A 23467-nucleotide genomic window follows, 5' to 3' on the forward strand; every position below is an offset into this window, starting at 1 on the left:
AATAGGGAAGAGTCAACCTCGCAAGGCACGGAAGTTTCAGACAATAACTGCTCCTCTCCAGCCCAACACCACAGAAGAAACTGTGGTCCCAACGGCAGCAACATCTGAGTGAGCGGTTTAGATTCCATCCTCACCAGAGTGTAAGGAACACCCTGGCTTCCCTATTTGGGTGGTGGCAGAGAAGGAAAAGGGCAGAAGAGGGTCTTTCTTCTCTACTGGGTGGTAATGAGCGCTCCCCTCCCTATGGAGCCAGCAAAGACGACGTAAAGAACGCAAAGAACATGGACGTCACCATCGTCCAGCCACAAGGCAACCACTTTTGACCCCTTACTGACAAAAAGACAGAAACCACAGATTATCAGTTTGAGAATGAAACAAAGGTATCACTACAGACCCTGTAGAAATAAAAAAAAAAAATTAATAAGGAAATAGTTGAACAACCATACATATACATGACATCTTAGCTGAAATGGACCAATTCCTCAAAAAACACCAATGGCAACAACTCAACCAATATGAAAAAAATAACTGAATAGCCCTACAACTGGCAAAAACAGTTAAAATTTGAAGGTGTAACTTTAAAACTCTTCCCCCCAAAAATCTCCAGGTCCATATAGTTTCTCTAGTGAATTCTACAAAATAAAAGCAATTCTATACAACTTCTTCCAAAAAATAGAAGAGAAAGGAACACTTCTCAATTCATTTTATGAAGCTAATATTGCCCTGACAGATACCAAGCCAGATAACTGCAGTACCGAAAAGAAAACAAGAGACCAGTATTCTTTAGCAAGGAGTACTGATGCAAAAATATCAGCATATAATTCAGCAATACATAAAAAGAATTGTGCACTATGACCAAGTGACGTTTATTCCAGGGATGCAAGACTGGTTCAATATTCAAAATTCACCAGTGTAATCCTTCATATCAATAGGCTAAAGAAGAAAAACCACATGACTATATCAATTGGTGCAGAAAAAGTATGTGACAAAGTTCAACATCTATTCATGATTAAAATTATCAGCAAATTAGGAATAGAAATGAACTTCCTCAGCTTGTCAAAGATCATCTTCAAAAAGCCTGACTGGTTCTAAATGCCAAATTTTAACTACACAGAAAGGTAGCCAGCTCATCTTTAAAAGTCCAAGGAGGTGCTGGAGACAGCACGTTGAAGAAATGATTGCACAGCCTGTAAATCACTGGACTATGTACATTATGGGAAAATCATTACAAGGATTCTTCCTTCCTAGAAATTGATAAATAACTTACGTGATTACTTTTCTTTTCATTCATTAGCTCACAAGTATTTCTTTATTATTATTATACTTTAATAATTATTAATATACTTTAAGTTATATAATAAATATTCATACACTTTAAGTTCTAGGGTATAAACAACGTGCAGGTTTCTTACATAGGTATACATGTGCCATGTTGGTTTGCTGCACCTACCAACTCACCATTTACGTTAGGTATTTCTCCGAATGCTATCCCTCCCCCAGCCCCCCCAGCCCCAACAGGCCCGGTGTGTGATGTTCCCCACCCTGTGTTCAAGTATTCTCATTGTTCGATTCCCACCTATGAGTGAGAATATGCAGTGTTTGGTTTTCTGTCCTAACTCACAAGTATGTCCAAGCACTCACCATCATGAAATGTGTCAGGCACTAAGGACACAGCAATATCCTAGACAGACACGACTTCTGTCCTCATGGAGTTTACAGTTTACAGGGAAGAAGGATGTTGAGCAGGTGATCACACACAGCATGCTTGTTATGGAGCAGGAAGTGTAAGTTTCAACACAATTACATGACAGGGTCTCAGATCTTGTCTTCCCTGTGGGGGAGGGGCTTTTTAAGGAAATCATTTTTCACCTGAGAAGTGAATAGGAGTTGGAATTCTCAAAACCAAGAAGGGTCTGAGGGTCTTCTCAAGCAGAATAGCACATGCAAAACTCACTAGAGTGGAGACAGAGGTGGCCCACAAGAGACACTGCATGCAATCCAAAAAGAGGGAAAGGGTGAGGTGTTCTGGGACCTGTCATCCAGTTTGGATTGACCATAAGGCCATGGGAAGTAACACCCAATATGGAAAGGAGGTGAGGAAAGAGCTAAGCTTTTCATCTGAGACGTTTACAGAGCATTTGGGCGGGACTGTGCATGCGCTCTGTGTGGCTCTCTCTCCTTCATGACCCTTCTGACGCCCCTGACAAAGTGCCCACCACCCTGAGTTCACAAATCCATTTGAGAGTCTGTCGCACCCACTGGAGCACACGGTCACAGGGCTGGCGCAAGTTTTATTCACTTTGGCGCTCCTATTGTCTCATACAGTATGCGGTAAGTTGTGTCAGCAAGAAGTATATCTTTGGTCTCTGCTCCCAGTTCCTGGCAGAGCTCCTAAAACCCTTGTAATCTCCTGAGCAATAAGGGCAATAGGAGCATCTGTTATAATATTCAGTCTTAGTGTCTAGTCCTAGAGACATAAGAGCTTCCAAGACTTTCAGAATCCCTGGAGTGATAAGTGTCTTCCGTATGCTGATGAGATGACTGGCGGCTGGGGTCCCCTAGATAGCTTCAAGATGGGGGCTGGTTGCCAGAAAGACCAAGGCAGGATTAGAGGCTTGGGACTTCCAACTCCACCACCCAAATTCTGGGGAGTGGAGAAGGGCAGGAGGTTGAGTTCCATCACCTATCTAATGGACCCTCCATGAAGACCCTAGGTGATGAGGTTGGGAGCTTCTTTGTTGGTGGGCACATGGTGGAGCTGGGAGGGTGCTGCATGCTGAGAGGAAATAGAAGCTCGGCACCCTCCCCATGCCTGCCCTGTGTACCTCTTCACCTTGATGTTCATCTGTATCCTTTATAACAACCAGTAAACCAATGTTGCCCTGAGTTCTGTGAGTTATTATAGCAAATGATCGAATCTGAGCAGGTCATGGGACTCCCCAGTTTATAGCCAGCTGGTCAAAAGTATGGGGAGGCCCAGGACTTTCGAAAGTCATCTGAATCATGGGCAGTTTTGTGGGACAAGGTCCTTAACTATGGATTCTGTCCCGACTCCGGGTAGTTAGGGTCAGAATAGAATTGAATTTTAGGATACCAGGCTGCTGTCTGGAGAGTAGGAGAATTGGTTGTTGGTGTCAAGGAAAAACCTACACATTTGGTGTGAGAAGTGCAGAGAGAGAGCAGAGAAACACATGTTTTTTCCTAGTATGGTACCAAAGAAAAAGGCTCTTAACCTGTCCTCTGAGCTGGCTAGTTTCCTTAGCGATTATACGCCAAGCCTCAGATGCAGTGAAAATGTGCATGTTGTAACTGTAGACTCCAATGCCAGAAAGTTACAGAGTTTGTATCTCACTTTTTGTCTCACACGCCTCACAATCCTCGTTCCAACCTTTCTGTTTTCTCTGATCTTTAATTTTGTTATTTTATTTCCCAAGAAAATGAACAGCCCACTGGTCTATATCTGATTGCACTGGAGGTTTATGCTTTTATTACTACCGGTCATTTCTACGTTTGTCTCAATTTCATTAAAGTTGTAAGAGCTATATTGTTCCTCCTTAAAATGTTCACTTTTGCCAGACATAGAAGAACAAATACTGTTATTATTCCACTTACATGAGATACCTAGAATGTACCAATTCACAGAGACAGAAAGCAGAATAGAGTTTACCAGGGGCTCAAGGGAGGAGGTGATGGGGAGTAAGTGTTTAATGGGCACAAATTTTCAGTTTGTGAAGATGAAAATGTCATGAAGATGGATGGAGGTAATGGCTGCAAAACACTGAGAATGTATTCAATGCCACTGAATTGTACACTTACAAATATTGCTGTGACTGTACAAGCACTGCTAAACCAACTGGGAGAAAAGATCATGCTGCTAAATGGATCTCTGCTGGTAGGCACGGTCACCATGCAGTGTTCTGAAATTCTGATTGATCCCCTGATACAGAGTCTGAACTAAACCTTCAAAAGGCAACTCTACAAATATTGATATAAAATGTGCAAAGCATGGGCTGTTCAAAAACAAGAAGCAAAACAACAGAATTTTTTGGCAGCTCAAAAGGTAAAACAGGTAATTTTTCACAAAAATACTCATAGCACAATGTCAAAGAATAGGAAAATGTTTGAGTGAATGATAGCCTATTAACATGATATAATAATCTACCACAGCATGTATGTTTATTATGTCAGTTTTTCTTTGGGTTTCTGTTTTTTTAGACAGGGTTTCATTCTGTCATCCAGGCTGGAGTGCAGTCGTGCAATCATAACTCACTGAAGCCTCTAGCTCCTAGGCTCAAGAAATCCTCTCACCTCAGCTTCCTGAGTATCTAGGACTACAGGTGCACACCAGAACACCTGGCTGATTTTTTAATTATTTTATAGACAAGGTCTCGCTATGTTGACCATGCTGGTCTCAAACTCCTGCTCTCAAGGGATCCTCCCACTTCAGCCTCCCAAAGCGTTGGGATTGTGGGCATGAGCCATCACTCCTGGATTTATCTGAAATAATGTTCGGTGAAAAAAGAGCACAGAATAGTTTTAAAAGTTTTTATTTTCCTTTAAGACTATTAAATTCATTGATTTTACTCACAGATACGTTTTCTCAAACTCCTGGCCTCAAGCAATTCTCCTGCCTTGGCCTCCCAAAGTGTTGGGATTACAGGCAGAAGCCACTGCGTCTAGACTCACAGACACGTTTTTAAAGTAAGTGCCTCTCCACACTTGATCAAAAGGCTGAGAAGCAGTGGAAAGTGCCTCTCTTTAGTGAGCATAAGGAACACTTTCATTCAAGAGATCAGTAATTGCCAGGACCACAACTGATGTACCCATAGAGTTTACCTTTCACAGACGATGAACTCATTGTGTGTCTTAACACAGTGCCTCCTGAGTGCAATCCCAGCTTAGCTTCCCTTTGGCTTGTGCTTCCTATTCAAGGTGGGAAACATGAACCCTTTTCCCTTAGATATTCCATAGCGCCCTTCCCACATTTGTCAATGGTCAGAGTATGTCAGCCATTTGTATTTGTCTTTTTGTAACATGATCACTTTCTGAGAATAATACTCATTTTGATCAGTGTTAACTTGACTATAAAACATATTCCAACTGATCCTGAGTGCCCAAGTGTCCCACATAATCAGCTCAGCCCTTTTAAATATACCCAGGTAGAAATACAAGAAGCAAAATTTTATGTAACATGAAAAAGTCTGAAGCAGAGTTTGCAAGCTTGCAGGCCATAAGCCACCAAGGACTGCACACCTGTTTTGTTCGGCCTATCTAGTGGGTTCAAAGATTGAGCTCATATTGAGAAACTGAGAGGATCCACATGTAAATTCTTCTGTCCTAGTTATCTTGGAAAATCAGCAAAACTGGGCTTTTTGTCACTCATGCCAATTTCTGCAAAGTGGCCATCAGCTGGAGTTTGGGCAGGGCAAGAGCTGGCTGTCCAACTTGCTCCCCATAACCCCCCCCCCATCTCTCAGGGCATGAAGAGGCACCAACAAAGGACCACACTGACAGCTACATGTCTATCTTTTTAGACTCCTTCCTTCTAGTCTCAACTACAGCAATGACAACACAACTTAGGCAGAGATTCCAGAAATTAAGTAACACGTTTCCCATCCTTTAAGCAGATGAATGAGGGACCATCTCCTCAGGGGCAGGGGTGCCTCCCTATCCCAGCTGGGGCACTGCAGTTGGTTTTTATCAATGGGGTAAGATCTCTGGTGGGTCCAGGACAACACATAGAGTGGGTGAAGTTCACTTCTGCAGGAAGGTGGCTCTGCCACCCTGGGAGTCTCTTTTTCACTGGAGGCAGCTGAACCCTACTCTGATACCCGAGCCGGGTTGGGCACAGGATTTAACTCATGCCCTGGCCACCTCACTGCCTGCATTATATTCTTTCTTCAACCCACACCACGCCCACTGGACAGCTCGGAAATGATCACTGGCTCAGTTGTGCTGGCGCTGCCACTCTGCCCAAGGAAATAATAACGATGACACTGGCCAGTTTTCAAAGTATTTCAGCATGTATTCTATCTGGGATGAAACGTGTGTCTCCCCAAGCTGAGAAAAGGACTCTACTGGCAAGGGAATTTCTAATACAGCCAGGTGGGAAACAAGATACTCACTATTAAATACTGAGAGCTGCCCTTGAACATGCACAGTATTCTTATTTAGAAAACTCTGGGACTCAAGTTTCCTGTGAGGAACGGTGGGTGAAGCAGCCACAGAGCTTGCTCTCAGTCTGTTAGGACTGCAGGTATAGGTCTTACAGCTATGAAACAGACTCAACGGGTCTTCTGTGATTCCACACATCCTTAACTTTTTCATCTCCTCAAGGCTCTAGGCCCTCCACTTTTTCTTTTTCTTTTCTTCCTTTCCCCCAACCCTCCCATTTTAGAAACACAATCTGATGAAGGGGTTTGACCAAGAAAGGATTCAATTTGAAGAGATCATTCTGAAGGTAAAACTTGCCAGTGCCTAGGCAGTGTGTAGGAGGAGTTACAGAGTCCAAGTGGTTGACAATTCTAGTGACTATTTCTGAACAGATCCTTTGCACAGCTTAGTTAGGCTGGGAGAGGGGCCACTAGGGTGTGCCAGTGGTGATAAAGACTCTGGTACACTATAACCTAGATTCAAAGCTTTCCATGCCAGCCAACAGTTGAAAGCAATTTCTATTCTACTGCCCCAGGCTAGATGTTAAATCTCAGGATTTATCATTCTCTCAACTCATGTGTTAGTAAATGATTTATGCCAATTTTGGCTTTGCTGTTTGCACACTGCTATCACTAAGCCATATAAGATTTTACAGGGACGCTACCCCACCCACCCTACCACCTTGTGTGGGAACTGTATTTTCTGTTTTCTGGTTTCTATTCCTTCAAGAGCTTGCCTTCTAAGCAAATTTACCACTTGCTCAAAATACATAAAGTACAGTGAAGGAACCCACAATTGCCAGTAATTGCTACCTGATTTCATTTTTCATTTAAGTGGTTGCTAACACTTAACTGCAGTCACCAGTTATTTACATGTCAGGGAAATATTTGCACACTGTTAGCTCATGCTAAACTAAGAAACCATCCCATTTGGTAAATGAATATTTTCCAAGCTTGCTAGAATCCTATCCCTTTCATTCCCTTTCCCTCCTCCCTGACTTCTGTTACCAAGTTGGTGGTCTTTGTACATCCAGGTGTCTTCCCATTTGCTTATGGTTGCAAAAATCAAAGGGGTTTCAATGAGTTTTGGGATGTGTATTTTAAGGATTCATGGAGATTCACAGTTCCATAGAGTTCTACAGTCATCATAATTATTACGTTCCATTAAAATAATGGTCAAACCTACTAACACATTCAGTGGGTAAACAGTGGACTGGAGTCTTGCCAATTATACTCATTTGTTACAAGATTTAGGAACAGTAACAGCTCCCTGGTTTTAGTGGCTTCAAAACAGAAACAAGACCAAAGAAAAAGAAAAAGATCAAAAAAAAGGAAGAAAACCACTGCAGAAGGAGCCAAGCATTAAGTAAACAGATTAGCTATCTCATCAACCAAATCCCTTTAGCAAACCATCACCTCTCATGTGTGGTGCTTAGAATGTGAGCACATGAATGAATGAATGAATGTCAACTGTGACGCAAAACAAAATAAAATACAGACTGTTGTGACATTCAAAGCAGATGACAAATTACAGTTGTAAAATGATTGAAAATATAAAACAGTGTTACTTGGTTTTAACTATATACATTGTAAGCGACAACAGTTGTAAAAAGACGCCCATGCCCTTGGAACCTCTCTTGAGGAGGGGTGAACAGCGAGTGAACAGCCAACTCACACATAAATAATCAGATGTCAGAGAGTGATAGACAGCTTAGAAGAAAGCAAACCTGGGCAACAGGATCCAGAGAAACTGGGGCCAGAGCTGTTGCACACAAGTATGTATGTATTCTTATTTCCCTTTAAAGCTCCTCGAGCCGGAGTCAGCATCTTCCATACTCATCCAGAAACTTTACCAGCGAACACACAAAGAATGCTGCCATTCTCCTAAGTAAGCAGACCAGGCGTGTTGACACTAACAATGTATCCTTCCCAACCTTGAACACCAAGACTTTCAATCAGATAGAAAAGAGGAAGCTGCAATTTTTCAGTATCGTTTCTCCTCACCATTCCAGTGTTCTGTAAGAGAAAATGTACAGTCAGCCGATGCATGCTTCTGCCTTAGAATACTGGTGATGAAAAGCACGGGTTGACATTTCTAAAATAGCAATAATTACTTTAGGCAGCACTTTGCTTTAACATTCTTTCCGATCTAGATTCTCAAAGAAACACTATTTGTACAAAAAGCACAAAAGGCCTAGGAAAGCAACTGCTGAACAATGTGCTTACCACAAGTGTGTGAGCTGACGCATCTGTGGACCCTAATGACATAGAAGAGACCCAGAAGCTCTGGGCTTTCCAGGAAGTGTCCGGAGGAGGGTCAACGAGAGAGTCTGCTATAGGGAATCTCAGCTGACTGTGAGCCCTGCATGCCTAGTCTTTCACCTAGCCCTCCAATTATGCCTGGCTGCTCACCTTTCGTTTTCCAAGACAAGAACCTGGGATTAAAAAAAAAAAAAAAAAAAAAGGGTGTGTATTGCCTTTCTTTTCCATTGCACACTAACTTAACAAAAGCAGAAAGAAATGATTTTTTAAGCTTATGTCACATATTTCAGAGGCTGACATACATATGATTTAGAAAGAAACCTTTTCATAACAACAACGGCAGAAGATCAGGACATCCAACAACTTGCTGTGGAGCAAATGGACAAAACAGATTTTCACGGTATAATGCTGTTATACATTGGGGGAGAAAGAAAGAAATCTGTTCTCCTTCAAGGCTATCCACATTTCCGAGGTCTATAAAGTAGCACGTGTTGTAAATGCGTTACCTCTATCCTCACAATAACCTAATGAGGAAGCTACTACTGTGAGCTCATTTTACTGATTAAATAACAAGAGGTTAGAGAAGGTAATTGACTCACCCACATCCACAGCTAATAAGTAGCAGGGCTGGGATTTTGGACCGCAGAGCTTAAATTACCATTAAAAGTATATCCAATATGGTACATCTAGTTCTAGATCCTTGAGGAATCGCCATACTGTTTTCCATAATGGTTGAACTAGTTTACAATCCCACCAACAGTGTAAAAGTGTTCCTATTTCTCCACATCCTCTCCAGCACCTGTTGTTGCCTGACTTTTTAACGATTGCCATTCTAACTGGTGTGAGATGGTATCCCACTACTGGATATATACCCAAAGGATTATAAATAATCATGCTGCTATAGAAGACACATGCACACATATGTTTATTGCGGCACTATTCACAATAGCAAAGACTTGGAATCAACCCAAACTGTTCCATCTGTGACAGACTGGATTAAGAAAAAATGTGGCACATATACACCATGGGAATATATGCCAGCCATAAAAAAAGGATGAGTTTGCGTCCATTCGTAGGGGCATGGATGCAGCTGGATAACCACATTCTTAGCCAAACTATCACAAGAACAGAAACCAAAACACCGCATGTTCTCACTCATAGGTGGGAACTGCAACATGAGATCACCTGGATCGGGAAGGGGAACATCACAACACCGGGGCACATATTCATGGGGAGGTGGGGAGGGGGGAGGGGCATTGCATTGGGAGTTATACCTCATATAAATGATGAATTTGATGGGTGCTGACGACGTTGATGGGATGCAGCACACCAACATGGCACAAGTTTACATATGCAACAAACCTGCCGTTATGCACATGTACCCTAGAACTTGAGAGTATAATAATAAAATTAAAAAAATAAATTAATTAAAAAAATAAAATAAAATAAAATAAAAGTATATCCAGTAATAGTATATGCACTATAGTAGAGTGATCAACTCAATTACCATCCAAATGAGGATATTTGAGAGTGAAATGACACAATAATAATATATGTGACAGGTCATTTGTAACAAATGTAAACCAGAAATATCATGGACAACCAGGGAGTGTGGTAACTTTAATTATATCACTAAAGTGTGGTGAAGAAAAAGAGTTTCTCCAAATGCTATTGAGTTACTCATTTACTCAGTAATTATTTATTGAGTTTGTACTATGTACCAGGTCTTGTTCCAGACAATGAGTCAAACACAAAGTCCTTTCCCTCATTGAGCACGCATTCTAATGAATGTCATTTATATGTACATGTGTTTCTCTATGGGCCTGTTTGCATGTGTAATACCTGTGTATGTGTGTGCAACATTGAAACATATTTAACATCTTTTCTCCTGTAAATCAGTTGTAGTTGAACTTATTAAAATCTACATGACAGCCTAAGTTATATGGGTTGAACCTTTTCTTAACCTCTGAATACTTAACATGTTAAATATGTATCTCAAAAGCATTAAAATTCTGTATTCTGTGTGTCATGGATGATGGAAAAGACCAGGCCAAGATTCTGAAGTTCTAGACTCATGGTCCGGCTCTGGTACTACTGAGTTCCGCTACCTTACCTTTTCCTTAGCTCTTTGTGTCCTGCCCAGTTTAGAGTTGTTGTGAGGTCATACTACTCCTAACTTTTGGGTTGCAGTGTACTTTTTCCATGTATTACTTCGATTCGTCCTCACAGAATCACACGAAGGAGGCCGGGTGCTATTATTATTGTGTGATTTTACAATGGCAATCTGAGACTGTCATAACAAGGCCTGTGGGTCAAGCATGAGCCTCAGATGCAGGCCTCTGGCTCCAGGTTAAGGGTGGGTAAAGTGCGCCGGAGACCACACCTGAACTGTGGTACTTAATATTATTTCCCGTGAGAAACAGGGGGGCCGGGTGAGACACATCCAAGTGATGAACAACTAGCTGTGGCCCCACCTCTGCCACTTGATAGCTGACACCTTGGACAAGCTACCTAAGCTCCCTAAACTCTTATCCTCATCTATTTTTTAAAACTAGGAATAATAATGGTGCCTACCTCCCAGAATTACTGTGAAGATTAAATAAGACAAAGACTATAAAGCGCTTGGCTCAAATACCTGGCAGAGAATAATATTCTGTCCGTGTTAGCTATTATTATTTTATTAAAGAAACCGTGACAGAGGGATGACCGAGTCTCACCCATCTCCTCCCTTCTGTGCTACAAGAAAATGCGCCACTGGTTGCATTACACTGCTCAGGTTTCCTGGCCAGTGGGTCTCCAGGAAACAGGCCCAGGAATTGGGAAAAGCAGCCAGAGGCCGAGTCACAGAACTATGGCTATGGAGTTGTTGCACTGCCCTGTGATTTTCTAAACAACTTTCTATGGATAGCAAAACCTTTATACTTCTTCAGAGTGCTTCCCGGACAGAGCAGGCAGGTGTCATCGGATTCATTTCTAGGTGAACTTTCTAAATGTATTGTGACTTTGATTTTTCTTTGCTGTCTTTCCCCTGTGAGCCTGCGTATGCCAACACAAACTAATAACGTGAAACTCACCTGGAAAGTATGCTTGTCACAGTCATAACAGAGATCTTTTGGTGGAATTCCCCTGCCCTACCCACCGGAATTATTAGAGAGGAAGAGGAACACAAGTCGTCTTCAAACGAGGAATGAATTTGACAGATCAAGATGAGAAAACCCATGTACAGTGATAAACAATGCACAGGACGGTTGCAGGAAGCACATCAATTATGACTCACACATTTAAAAGATGTAATTGCGAGAGAATAACCTATAATTGTGCTTGTATCATTTAAAATGACAATACGCCCATGTCTCCACATCACTTTAATATAATATTAATACAACAAACACATGCTTCTCTTGGATTAAGTCTCTTTTGCTGTAAAAGTAACAGCTTTGTTATAAATGATGAAATGATGTCCTCCCCTGCAGACAATCTTAAACAGATAGGGTAAGTATATATATGTGTGTGTGTGTGTGTGTGTGTGTGTGTGTGTGTGTGTGTGTGTATGTGTGTGTGTGTGTGTGTGTATATATACGTATATATCTCCCAATGGAAGAACCAGGTAGATGAATACTTGTCAGGGTCGTAAGACCAAGTTAATGGCAGAAGTGGAATTACAACAGGGTCTTCCTACTTCTAATCTGGGGGCATCTTTCCCAAAACTTAGGTCAAACACTTCCATCAACTGCTAAGCTATTCATCTTCTACATAAGCATGAAAATACACAAAATAAAACAAGCAGTACAGTCACACCCCCACATCCTTCAGATTGAAAACTAGGGAAGTACACATTATTTTTACCTTACATTAAAGAGAAGCCATTATGATAACATAACCATGAGAATTAAACCTTCTATAGAAAGTATGTCCTTAAAACGTACTGTGTAAAATGTCACAGAGATATCCAACAATATGGACAGAAATGGTGTCTCCTCATACCACTACATAAGATACTAATATCTAGCCAAGTTCGAAATAGAGGAAAAGGTCTAGGAGGCAAAAAAATAAGAAAATCAAAATGAGATATGTCAGTAGGATTTGAAGTCACAGTGAACCAGGAGAATTCCAGACATAGACGTGTGACCTATGTGCTAGGATCTGGCATTTTAACACCTACATGAGGACGAGAAATTTGACTTCAGACCACTAAAGAAAGGGCTCCCGAAGAAATTCCTGAATTTCCAAGAGCTACATTGTCCTAAATAAATAAATACTAGAAAAAGAAAAGATGCTTTTAGCCAAGGAAAAAAGGAAGGAAAAGAAATGCTTGAACTCCTTATGGCTTTCAGCCAGGGGAAATTCGCCCATGAAGTATAAAATTCCAGATCTAAACCACATACAGGTATTAAGTCGATATCTATAGTACTTGAATCATGTAGTAAAGCCAAGCTAAGAAATGAATAGTAAAAACAAATCATTAAAACCCTAGGTCCCAGCAAGAAGCACACTCGAAACCATTTTGTAAGAACATTTTACAACTTAAAGAAAACAGACGTTTACCAAATAAACATCCCCTGCTGAAGTTAAGCTCATAATTAAAACTACAATCTACGTAAGGAAATAAATATTGAAAAGAGAAAGTCAGTAAATGGATAAATATAAGAATTATCACCCCAAGTATTATAAATAACAGAACAATCCAAAAGAGATTATAAAATGAATGTAGTTTAAAGGAATAAAAGAGGAATGAAACCAATAATTACTATACTTATGTAATGCAACAGCATGAACAAAACACAGATAGACTTGAAAAAGGGCCCACACAGCTTAAATGAAAATATAATTAAAACTAAAAATCCAATGAGTAGGTTAACCACAGATTAGAAATGCACTGAGAGTAAAATATGATAAGCTGGAAAAAAAGATAAGATAAAATCTCCAAGAAATACCACAGCAATGAAGAGATGAAAAACATGAAACAGCTGTTAAGAAGCATGGAAGTATAACAAGTTCTGAGCAAGAAAAATAAAGTAAATCTATACTTAGACACATTAAGAAAATAGCAGAATATCAAAAACAACTAAAAAACTTAAAACCAGAGACATAAGTCAAATTAATATCAAAAGGCAGTGTAACAACATAATTCTACTTACCAACAAAAGAGGACAAAAAGTATTGAAGTAATATATTCTGAGTGATAAATAACACCAAACCCTACACTCAGTTATATTATCATTTAAGAGTATAATAAAAATAAAGATGTTTCCATGCAAGACTAAAGCCTTCCCTGAAGTATCCACTAAAGAATATATATCAGTAAAAACAAACAAAAAAGAACCCGGAAGGCAGAAAGAGATAAAAAGTAACAATGAAGAAAACTGGAAAACATGTTTACACATCTATGTAACTATTTCTTATACAAAGCAAAAACTAATTTGGAGGAAGTTAAATACAGTCCAAATATGAATTATGACAAAATATTATGATTCTGAAACACGCAGTTAGAATTTATTTAAGTTCAAGTATTAGGAAGAAGATAATAAAAATAGCAGATACTTTTATGTTCTAGGAACCTATTTGATGCCATTATGTTACATGAAATTATTTTAACACTTTATGTGTATTAGCTAATTTACTTTACACAACAGCCTATGACATTGCTATGTTTATTGTCACCACTTCACCACCAGGACTACTGAGCCCTGAGAGTTTAAGTTATGTAGTGAAAATCACAGAACCACAAAATAGGTAGGAAAATGTATCTGAGATGAGAGCCGTGGTAGTCTGGTTGTCTCCTGTTAAATCAGATAATCACACAAAACTGTAAAGTAACCTTAAAAAGAATAGAAATAGAATATATAATTATGTATAAAAAACAAGTAAGGGCCGGGCGCGGTGGCTCACGGCTGTAATCCCAGCACTTTGGGAGGCCGAGGCGGGCGGATCACGAGGTCAGGAGATCGAGACCATCCTGGCTAACACGGTGAAACCCCGTCTCTACTGAAAATACAAAAAAATTAGCCAGGCGTGGTGGCGGGCGCCTGTAGTCCCAGCTTCTAGGGAGGCTGAGGCAGGTGAATGGCGTTAACCGGGAGGCAGCGGAGCTTGCAGTGAGCGGAGATGGCGCCACTACACTCCAGCCTGAACGACACAGCCAGACTCCGTCTCCAAAACAAAACAAAACAAAACAACAACAAAAAAAAAAACAAGTAAGAAAGAGAAATCAACCAAGCCAAAATGTGGCAAGAAAGAAAGATTAGGACACCAAGTAAAAGCATAGTAAACAGAGGGGAAAATAAGTCAAACTGTATCATTATTCACAATAAGTGCAATTACCTTTCTCTTTTTAAGCTACAGTGTTTTAAAATGTGAAATTAAAGATGCAAAATCCAGATCTATATGGTTTAATGATACCTATCCAAATGAAAATGACACAACTCATTTGATAGCATAGGTATAAAAATATAAATCTGGAAAATGTAGATATAGAAAACAGATATGGAAAAAAGTACATGTGTAAAATCAAGTTTTCTTTTAAATGGTAATAGTTTTATATGAAAAAAATACACTTTGAGCCACAAGTACTGGAAATAAGGAAGTTAAAAACCTAATAATTAAAGGAAGAACGCACTCTGAAGATGTAACAATATTGAATGAGTATGTAATAACATAGCATCAAAACAAAGCAAAAATTGAAAGAATGACAAAAAGTAATCGACATCACAATCTTAGAAGTGATTTTAATGTACCCCAGGAACTGATAAAGTAGCCAAAAAACTGGTAATGCTATTGAAGATTTTAACACCGTAATTAGAAATTTGATCTAGTCTCTGTGTGTCTGTATATGTATACATCTAAGTATATAAAATCCTGTACACAATAAATAGAGAATACACATTCTTTTTCAAGCATAAGTGGAAAATATAGTTTTAAAATGTCCATAAAATAAGCCATAAAGGATATCACAATCAACACTAAAAATCAGCATTATACCTATCTAGCCAAAATGCAATAAAATGTGAATAAAATAAAAAACAACTGGGCATGGTGGTGCATGCCTATAGTTACAGCTACTTGGGAGGCTTAAGCAGGAGAATCATTTGAGCTAAGTAGTTTGAGAGCAGCCAAGGCAACATAGTGAGAACCTATCTCTAAAACCGACAACGACAACAAAAAAAACCCAAATCTCCATAAATTTATTAACTGAGAAGTAAAATTCTGACTAATTATTGAGTTAGAATTAAATATCACAAGGGGGTTTAAAAATACTAAGAGCTGAGTGATAGTGAAAACCCTGCATATCAAAACTATGCAATGCAACTAAAGTAGGAAAAAGGGGTATATTTCTAGCCTTAAATAACATATATTGCCATTCTTCCAAAATTTACCCATTTGGATCATGAGAATTCATCTTTAAGAAGAGTTTCATTGACTAATCCTATCTTAGTTCATGAAGCATTCCTTTGGCTCCATGAAGATCAAACTGATTTTATAGACTCTGAGCATCCTGAGATGAGATCCATCAAAAGCAGTCATCATTCCAGTTTTATCATTGGTATGCCATGTTAAGTAATCCTTCCAGAACACCCATGGTTTCCTACTTAACAGCGATAAAGATATCATGCAATTTATTCAGAAACGGATATGTCATTTGCATAATTTCCCTTAAATCTTTTGTCTTTACCATTATCTTTATTGGTATTACTTGTATCAAAGATGAATTTACATAAACTTTGAGTATGATGAATACGTTTAGTTTGTGACAGAGTCTTAAGTATACAGTATATCATAGATTTGAATTTAATGAAAACAAGCAAATACCCATATTTTGGATAAATTGATTAGAGAATTGGCTTATTAGGAGTTTCAATAAGTAAGTAAGCTACTGAAGTAATTTTGTTCATGTTAATAAGACTGATGTCATTTTAGCATAACTGCATGTCAGTTTTGTAGCTCAAGGATTCATCCCTGTCTCTACTAAAAAATACAAAAAACTAGCCAGGCGAGGTGGTGGGCACCTGTAGTCCCAGCCACTCAGGAGGCTGAGGCAGGAGAATGGCATGAACCCGGGAGGCGGAGCTTGCAGTGAGCTGAGATCCGGCCACTGCACTCCAGCCTGGGCGACAGAGCAAGATTCCGTCTCAGGAAAAAAAAAAAAAAAAAAAATACCTACCAGAGAAACTATTGAAAATAATATTAATTATGTTTTTAAATATTGGTGTTTCTTACTCTTGTAAGGTGTGAATTAACAATATTAATAGAACATAAGTAAACTAAACAATTAATGGGTTAAGCTTTCAATTCAAGGATTAATTAAATAAACCCAAAGGAAGCTGAAATAAGTAAATCATAAATGTAAGAGTAGAAGCAGGTAACTTAGAAGCTAACCAAAAGCTAATTCTTTGATAAAGTATCAGATAGACAAACTCCTGCATACCTGATCGAGGTGAAAAAAAGAAAAACAGAACAATATTTGAAACAGAAAGGAGAACATATATGCCTATAAAGTGGAGAACTTTTAAATCATAAAACAACTTCCAATAAATTTTTAAAAACTCAAATAAAATAATAATTTTATAAAAAATACAAATGACCGAAATTGACCCCGAAAGACATAGATAATCCAAATGAAACTATAAACATTAAAGCAATGGACTCACTGATTAAAATCTATCCATATACCAAAACCATCAATTCACTTTGTTTTACAGGCGAGTTTTTATACCATCCAAGGAACAGTTTAGTTTTTTGTTTCTAAGAGAGCGGGTCTCCATCTGTCTGTTGCCCACCCACAATGGAGTACAGGGGCATCATCACAGGTCACTGTAATCTTGAACTCCTGAGCTCAAGTGATCCTCCTGCCTATCTCCTGAGTCGCTGGGACTAAAGGCACAGGCCTCCAAACCTGGTTTTCTGTTGTTGTTGTTGTTGTTGTTGTTGTTGTCGTTGTTGTTGTTAACGTTTTGAAGAGATTGGGTCTCACTATGTCGCCCAGGCTGGTCTCAAACTTCTGGCCTCAAGTGAGCCTCCCACCGCAGCCCCCCAAATTGCTGAGTACACAGTTGTGAGCTACCATACCCAGCCAGAACAAACAGTTCATGCGATTAGTTCATTGTATACTTCTTAGGGCTTCAATCTAGGTGAAATAATTCTGTAAGAAATAAAGCTGAGTATTGTTACCATTGTTAAAGTGGGTATAATGTAACACTTTCATTTGGTGATAAAAATATCTATTATTTTAAAGGGTACAAAAACACTTCAGAGATAAGGTGTAGTGGCGAAATTCTAGAAGACACCCAAATTGGTTTTCAGAGAGAAGATGAGAAAGCTGTTGAAGTCCTCCTTCAGACAGAGAACAGAAAATGTGTGAGCAGCCCACTGGGAGGAGATGGAGGCTTTGAGAAGGAAAGGAATCAGTGCTCTTCTTTTAACTTTACTAGGAACCAATACCTGCCACCAGAAACTCCTGAATTTAGAAGTGTATTCAAAGTGAGATGTGGTTCAGATAGCAGGTGAAGACCCTGAGCTCCATCCACTGACCATCCAGTTGATGAATATGCCTCAGGAAAACCAGACGACAAAGAAAAACAGGCTAAGTGCAAGGATAAGTTTTTTTCAGAGATCAAAGTCTCTGTAATTCAGACAGATATGAAACTCTTAGGTTTCAGATTTCAATTTCAGCATAGCCTGGATCCCAGAGGAGACGTCTTCATGAGCCAAACTGCTATCTTTCCCTTAAAATTATGAGAATATAATTTATTTAATTTCATGACAGCAGGATGGAGGGAGGTGGAAAATTCTGCATCCTACTCCAACTAAGGGGCAGAGAAAATACAAAAGAGCAGAGTGACCCAGTGACACTTGAAAGGAGACGGAAATAGGCCAGCCTCACAAGACCTCAAGATATGGGAAGGTATGTTAGGGGAACCCCAGGACAAAGAAGGAGGCTCTGTTACTTTAGACAGCAAGGTACTCAGTGCTTCGTCCTTAAACCTTGAGAAGAAATACAGTCCATGTCCAAGTTCTCCCAAAGTAGCAAAAACCCCACTGGGCCATTTCACAGGCAAAGAAATCAGAGGAGGCAATCTTAAAACACACCAGAAAATTTTATCTTAATTCTTTGGCTACCCATTATTCCAGGCTGTAGAACCCCATCCCTCTGTACAAGATTTATCAAGCAAAGTGTGTATTTATAACTGTAAAAATAATCAACAGTTGCTCAAAATATAAATATTCAAAGTGAAAGAATAATGTGAATTCACACGTGCGAGGACCTAAGTAAAAATCAAATGAGGAAACGTTTCTTGACAAAACTTTTAAAGCTTTTCCGAGGTATACTAAATTTGCTGTGCTTTAAAAAAATATTTTGACCTACTTCATAAGCACATACTCATCATCTTTATCATCATTATCATTGTTTTGGTAAATTTTATAATTACAAAACTACTTTTTCTGGACCAAGTAATTAGGATGTTGATTTTCCCTGATAATGAAGTGTAACAATTAAGAGTTAAGCTGAATCGTTCATTACTCTGCCAAAAATGGATTTTCTCACTTCTGATTGTAATATTTCTAAGATTATATTGGCTTATAATATGTAATATATATTATATTAGAAAACTATTCTGAATTCACCATCAGGCATTATTTAAATGCCCTACAAATGTTATTTGGAGCTTCCACTTTGGACAACCTGTTAATTTAACCATGTTTAGATTCTTCACTAGCAATGTTTCTCCATGTTCTCTGAGGCAGGTAAGGTTAGGTACACTACATTGTGTAGGTACACTACACAAATGGCATAGAAGTGCCCTAAATAGAAACCATGGCATTTTGCAGGGGTTAGCATTTGCATTATCCCAGTTTCACAACCACCTGCACACCTCAATTCCTCTTCATTCCCAAATATGAGCAACTTAAGTCATATAAGCCACCCCAAAACGGCTTTTTCAGAGCAAAAGTTGAAAGATAAATGACTAGATGACTGTTTAATGGGGTACAAAAGTGTCCCACAGCACCAAGACCATCCTGCTTAAAACCAAACAGAAAGTTCAGGACCCTGGGAGCAAGAAGAGGAGTGGGGATTTCTGGGCATTTCCTTGCTCCTCTAGGAACACAGGGGAAGCTGCAGGACAAGGCTGGGCTCTGTGCAGGAGAATCTAGAGAAAATACCCCAGGCACCAGCATTTTGGACTCTCAAACTTCACAGTCTGTCCTGAGAAATAACCCTTCACTCTACCCATGGCAGTCTCCATTTGGCCATTCAGACCCTTCTCTGGGTGGAAATGATCATCTCTGTGACACTCAGATGCAGAAAGGAAAGATAAAATAGTAGCCAGAGAAGTTCCAAATTTGGGGGAGAACAGGGGGTGCAATATGTGATGATTTCCATAGCAAAGCATGATGCAGGGGAAAGCAGAAACTGGCAACTAGAACAGAGGGGTCCCAGGGAATACGAACACATCTGGGCTAAGAAGATGCTAGTGGAGAGACAAATGCACCTGTTTCGCAAGCAAGCCTGAATGCCTCTAACAAAATATCACACAATGAGAGTGAGCTGGTCCAGTCAAATGAATGGAATAGGACAGCAAGAGAGTAAGTGCAGAAAGGCAGCCCACAGAATAAGAACACTTGCAGAAGGCTGAGGCCAAAACAGAAGTAAAGAGAGACAGGAGGCAGCCCAGGACAGTGAATAGTGGAAAAGGTTCTGTAGTGCCAGAAACTGTACAGTTACTACTGCTACTCTGACTACACCACTGTCCTCACTGCTACTAATGATGACAGTATGGATGGAGTGATGGAGTGCTTACAGTGTGCCCAGCTTTATTCTAAAGGTGTTACACATTCATTCTCATTTAATCCTCACAAAAGAACATGCCTTCTGGAAGTGCACAAAGATGAGAAATGAGACAGACCTGGCTGGAATTCTGGCTCACCACCCACCACCAAGTTAATCTCCCCATTTTTTCATTTTCTCCTATATGAAACCAGGAAATCAACACCTACCCAGCATAGTGACTGTAAAAATTAGAGATAATGCCCTTAAGTGCCTCCTAGCGGCTGTTATTATTGTAATTAATCTGATTAAAACAATCAGAAGTGATGAACAAAGGAGAGAGTTGGAATAGAAATGGCAACAGAGAAGCAGTAATGGAAACAGGCACAGAAGCAGCCCTCCAGTGATGGAGCCTTGGGGCTCAGAGGGAGTGACAGGGAACAAGTCATTCATTTTGGCTCGCCACTTTGTGTGCTTCTGGGTGCAAACTCACTCAGAGTTTCCACCTCAACCAGTGGGAGTATTAATATTGCCACTCCCTACAGGGCGGGCTTGTGGCATCTGAGTTTATTATTAGAGGCAATGAATTTACACAAATGTGCATATCTGGTTGATAGATAGGGAAGTCCCTCTCCCTTATACCATTTATCAGTGGAATTAAGACACTCAACTAGTAGAACCACGTCAAAGCCAGTCAATTACAGACTTCAGAGTCATTAAATAATATGTGTCTCTCTTAGTCACCACTAATAGAATCTAATTAATCTTATCTGGCATGGAGATTTACTTCTGGTTTACCTACCACAACTTCCACCCTCCTGTAAACCATCCCTTCTACCTGTTTTGCACTCCCCTCCCAATTTATGTCTTTGTTCATTCCTCTCCAGAATGTTGCTCCCTTTTCTGTTTAACCGACCAGATCCTGGTCATCCTGGAAAATCCAGTTTAAAAGTTTTATCTGCACGAGGAAGTGCTCTCTGCTTCCCTGCAATGGCATACCATCTTTTCTGAGTTTGTCACCCTACTTAGCAGTGTCCTGGGCAATAATCACATAGTGTGTACATCTCTCTCTACTCATCAATAAGCTCCCTGAGGATGGCAGACAATGTGTCTTTTCATTCTTTATGGAAATCTGCCTCATCTCACAGGGTAAAGACATAAAACATATGTAATGCCTACATTCTTTGGACCTAATAACGTATTTGATTCATTATAACAGTAGTTATTATATTTCAGGATTTTTATAAAGTCTTTAAAATATAAAGTAAAAATAATATAAAGCACCATGCTCATAACATAAAAGTTTCTGGGGCATGGGTAATGAAGATGAGATAATATATTCTGAGGTTTCTGCTTTCAAAATGAGAGTTAAAGGTAGTGTGAACGTGGGTAGTTTTTTTGTTTTGTTTTGTTTTGTTTTTCCTGAGACAAGGTATCTCTCTGTGGCCTAGGCTGGAGTGCAGTGGTGTCATTCATGGCTCACTGCAACCGCAACCTCCTGAGTTTAAGCGATCCTCCTCCCTCAGGCTCCTGCCTCAGCCTCCAAGTAACTGGGAATACAGACATGCACCACAACACCAGGCTACTTTTTATTTATTTATTTATTTTTGAGACAGAGTCTCGCTTTGTCACCCAGGCTGGAGTGCAGTGGCAATCTCAGCTCACTGCAACCTCCGCCTCCTGGGTTCAAGTAATTCCCTCCCTCAGCCTCTCTAGTAGCTGGGAATACAGGCGCCCGCCACCACACCCAGCTAATTTTTTTTGTATTTTTACTAGAGACAGAGTTTCACCATGTTGACCAGTCTGGTCTTGAACTTCTGACCTCGTGATCCACCCGCCTCAGCCTCCCAAAGTGCTGGGATTACAGGCATGAGCCACCGCGCCCGGCCGATTTTTTATTTTGGTATTGTGGGGTCTTGCTATGTTGCCCAAGTTTATCTTGCACTCCTGGCCTCAAGGGATCCTCACGTTTGGGCCTCCCAATATGCTGGGATTACAGGCTGGGCCATTGTCCTGGGCCCAGAGTTAATTATTTTTAAATATGCATCTCACCTCACTGGCCTCAGCCACCCTTGAAGCAAAAGCTTCCTGGAGAGTGACAGCCTCAACCCAATAGAGGGAGGAGACAGGGCGTTTCTATTGCAGCTGCAAGCACTCAGGTGTCCCTGGTCCCCTTCCATGCACCTCATTAGTCAGGCGCACAGCAGGGTCTGTGTCACTGCCAAGGCGCCTCTCTCCTGTAGCATCCAGGGTTTTAACCACATTATGAATAGCTCCAGGTTTCATCTGCATCTGTCTCCCTGCAGGTGAGACTGGTACACTTCAATAAACAGGTCTCACTCAACTTAAGCAGAGGGCTGACAAACTTGGCGTTTCCGTGCGGCAGAAGTAAGCAGCAATCGCTAAGTTTGTAGAACTTACACTTTGGGGCCATTTCAAGGCCAATGTTCACTTAAGAACCAAAACGCGAAACTGCTCTTCCTAGAGTCCTTTTCAACCAGAAGAAGCTGCTCCATCTGTAGCCCCTGCCCTGACTCAAGATGAGGCGGTCACTATCTTGAGTGACCAGAGGTCAGCTGACTGCCCCAGTCACCCTCCAGGTGTCCCCACGAGATCGCCTCCCATTCCCCACGAGTCCAGCTCGCTCACCGATCTTGGCCAGGGAGGCCAGCAGGATCCACAGAGTGATCTCGAAGGGGATCTGCACGTGGGGGTAATCCAGGGTAAACACAGGCAGCCGGCTCTCCTCGAACAGCGTCGTTCCGGGAGCCACCACGCTCGCAGGGCTGGGCGGGCTGGAGCTGGTGCCCATGGCCCTCGGCGCGTTCAGCAAGGTCTCCGCCAGGGCGCCCACGGGCCCCGCCACCTGCAGGAGCAGCAGCAACAGAATCGAAGGCGGTGGCGCCCGCAGGCTCCTCCAGTTGCCCAGTGGTTCCATGGGTGCCGCCGGTTGCCGCCGAGAGGAGCGGCGGTTGGCCCTCCGAGTGCTCAACGCATCGCGCCCGGGCTGCGCAGCCCGCTCCGCCCTGCCCCGTGCAGAGCAGGGCAGCGAGAGCCACCCGCCGCTGCTGCGGGACCGGGTCTCTGCAACCAGAGGGCTAGGTCTTCGCTGTGAGCAGGCGCACTGCCTGGCAAGGCACGTGCAGGGCCACAAGAGGCCACTGCGCGGACCCTCAGCAGCCCTCAGCCGCCCTCCGCCACCGGCCGCCGGCCCATGCCCGTGAGCTGCTCTCCAGCTGCAGCTGCAGGCCCTGCCCAGGGCGGCCCGCGGGCGGGGGCGGGGCGGGGGCGG

The 23467-nt window shown here is 41.1% G+C and overlaps 1 protein-coding gene across 1 annotated transcript in view; it reads right to left on the reverse strand.

Moving 5' to 3' along the window:
- The window catches only part of SLC9A2 (solute carrier family 9 member A2), a 95079-nt gene extending 71630 nt beyond the window's left edge, over nt 1-23449 (reverse strand). The window contains exon 1 of the mRNA XM_017864931.1: nt 22825-23449. Within this exon, the coding sequence (XP_017720420.1) occupies nt 22825-23113 (289 nt within the window). The 5' untranslated portion in view covers nt 23114-23449. The remainder of the gene's footprint in view (nt 1-22824) is intronic.
- Nucleotides 23450-23467: the final 18 nt, after the last annotated feature.

Source organism: Rhinopithecus bieti, unplaced genomic scaffold (genome assembly GCF_001698545.2).
Source record: "Rhinopithecus bieti isolate Rb0 unplaced genomic scaffold, ASM169854v2 scaffold_76666, whole genome shotgun sequence".
NCBI classification, from domain to species: domain Eukaryota; kingdom Metazoa; phylum Chordata; class Mammalia; order Primates; family Cercopithecidae; genus Rhinopithecus; species Rhinopithecus bieti.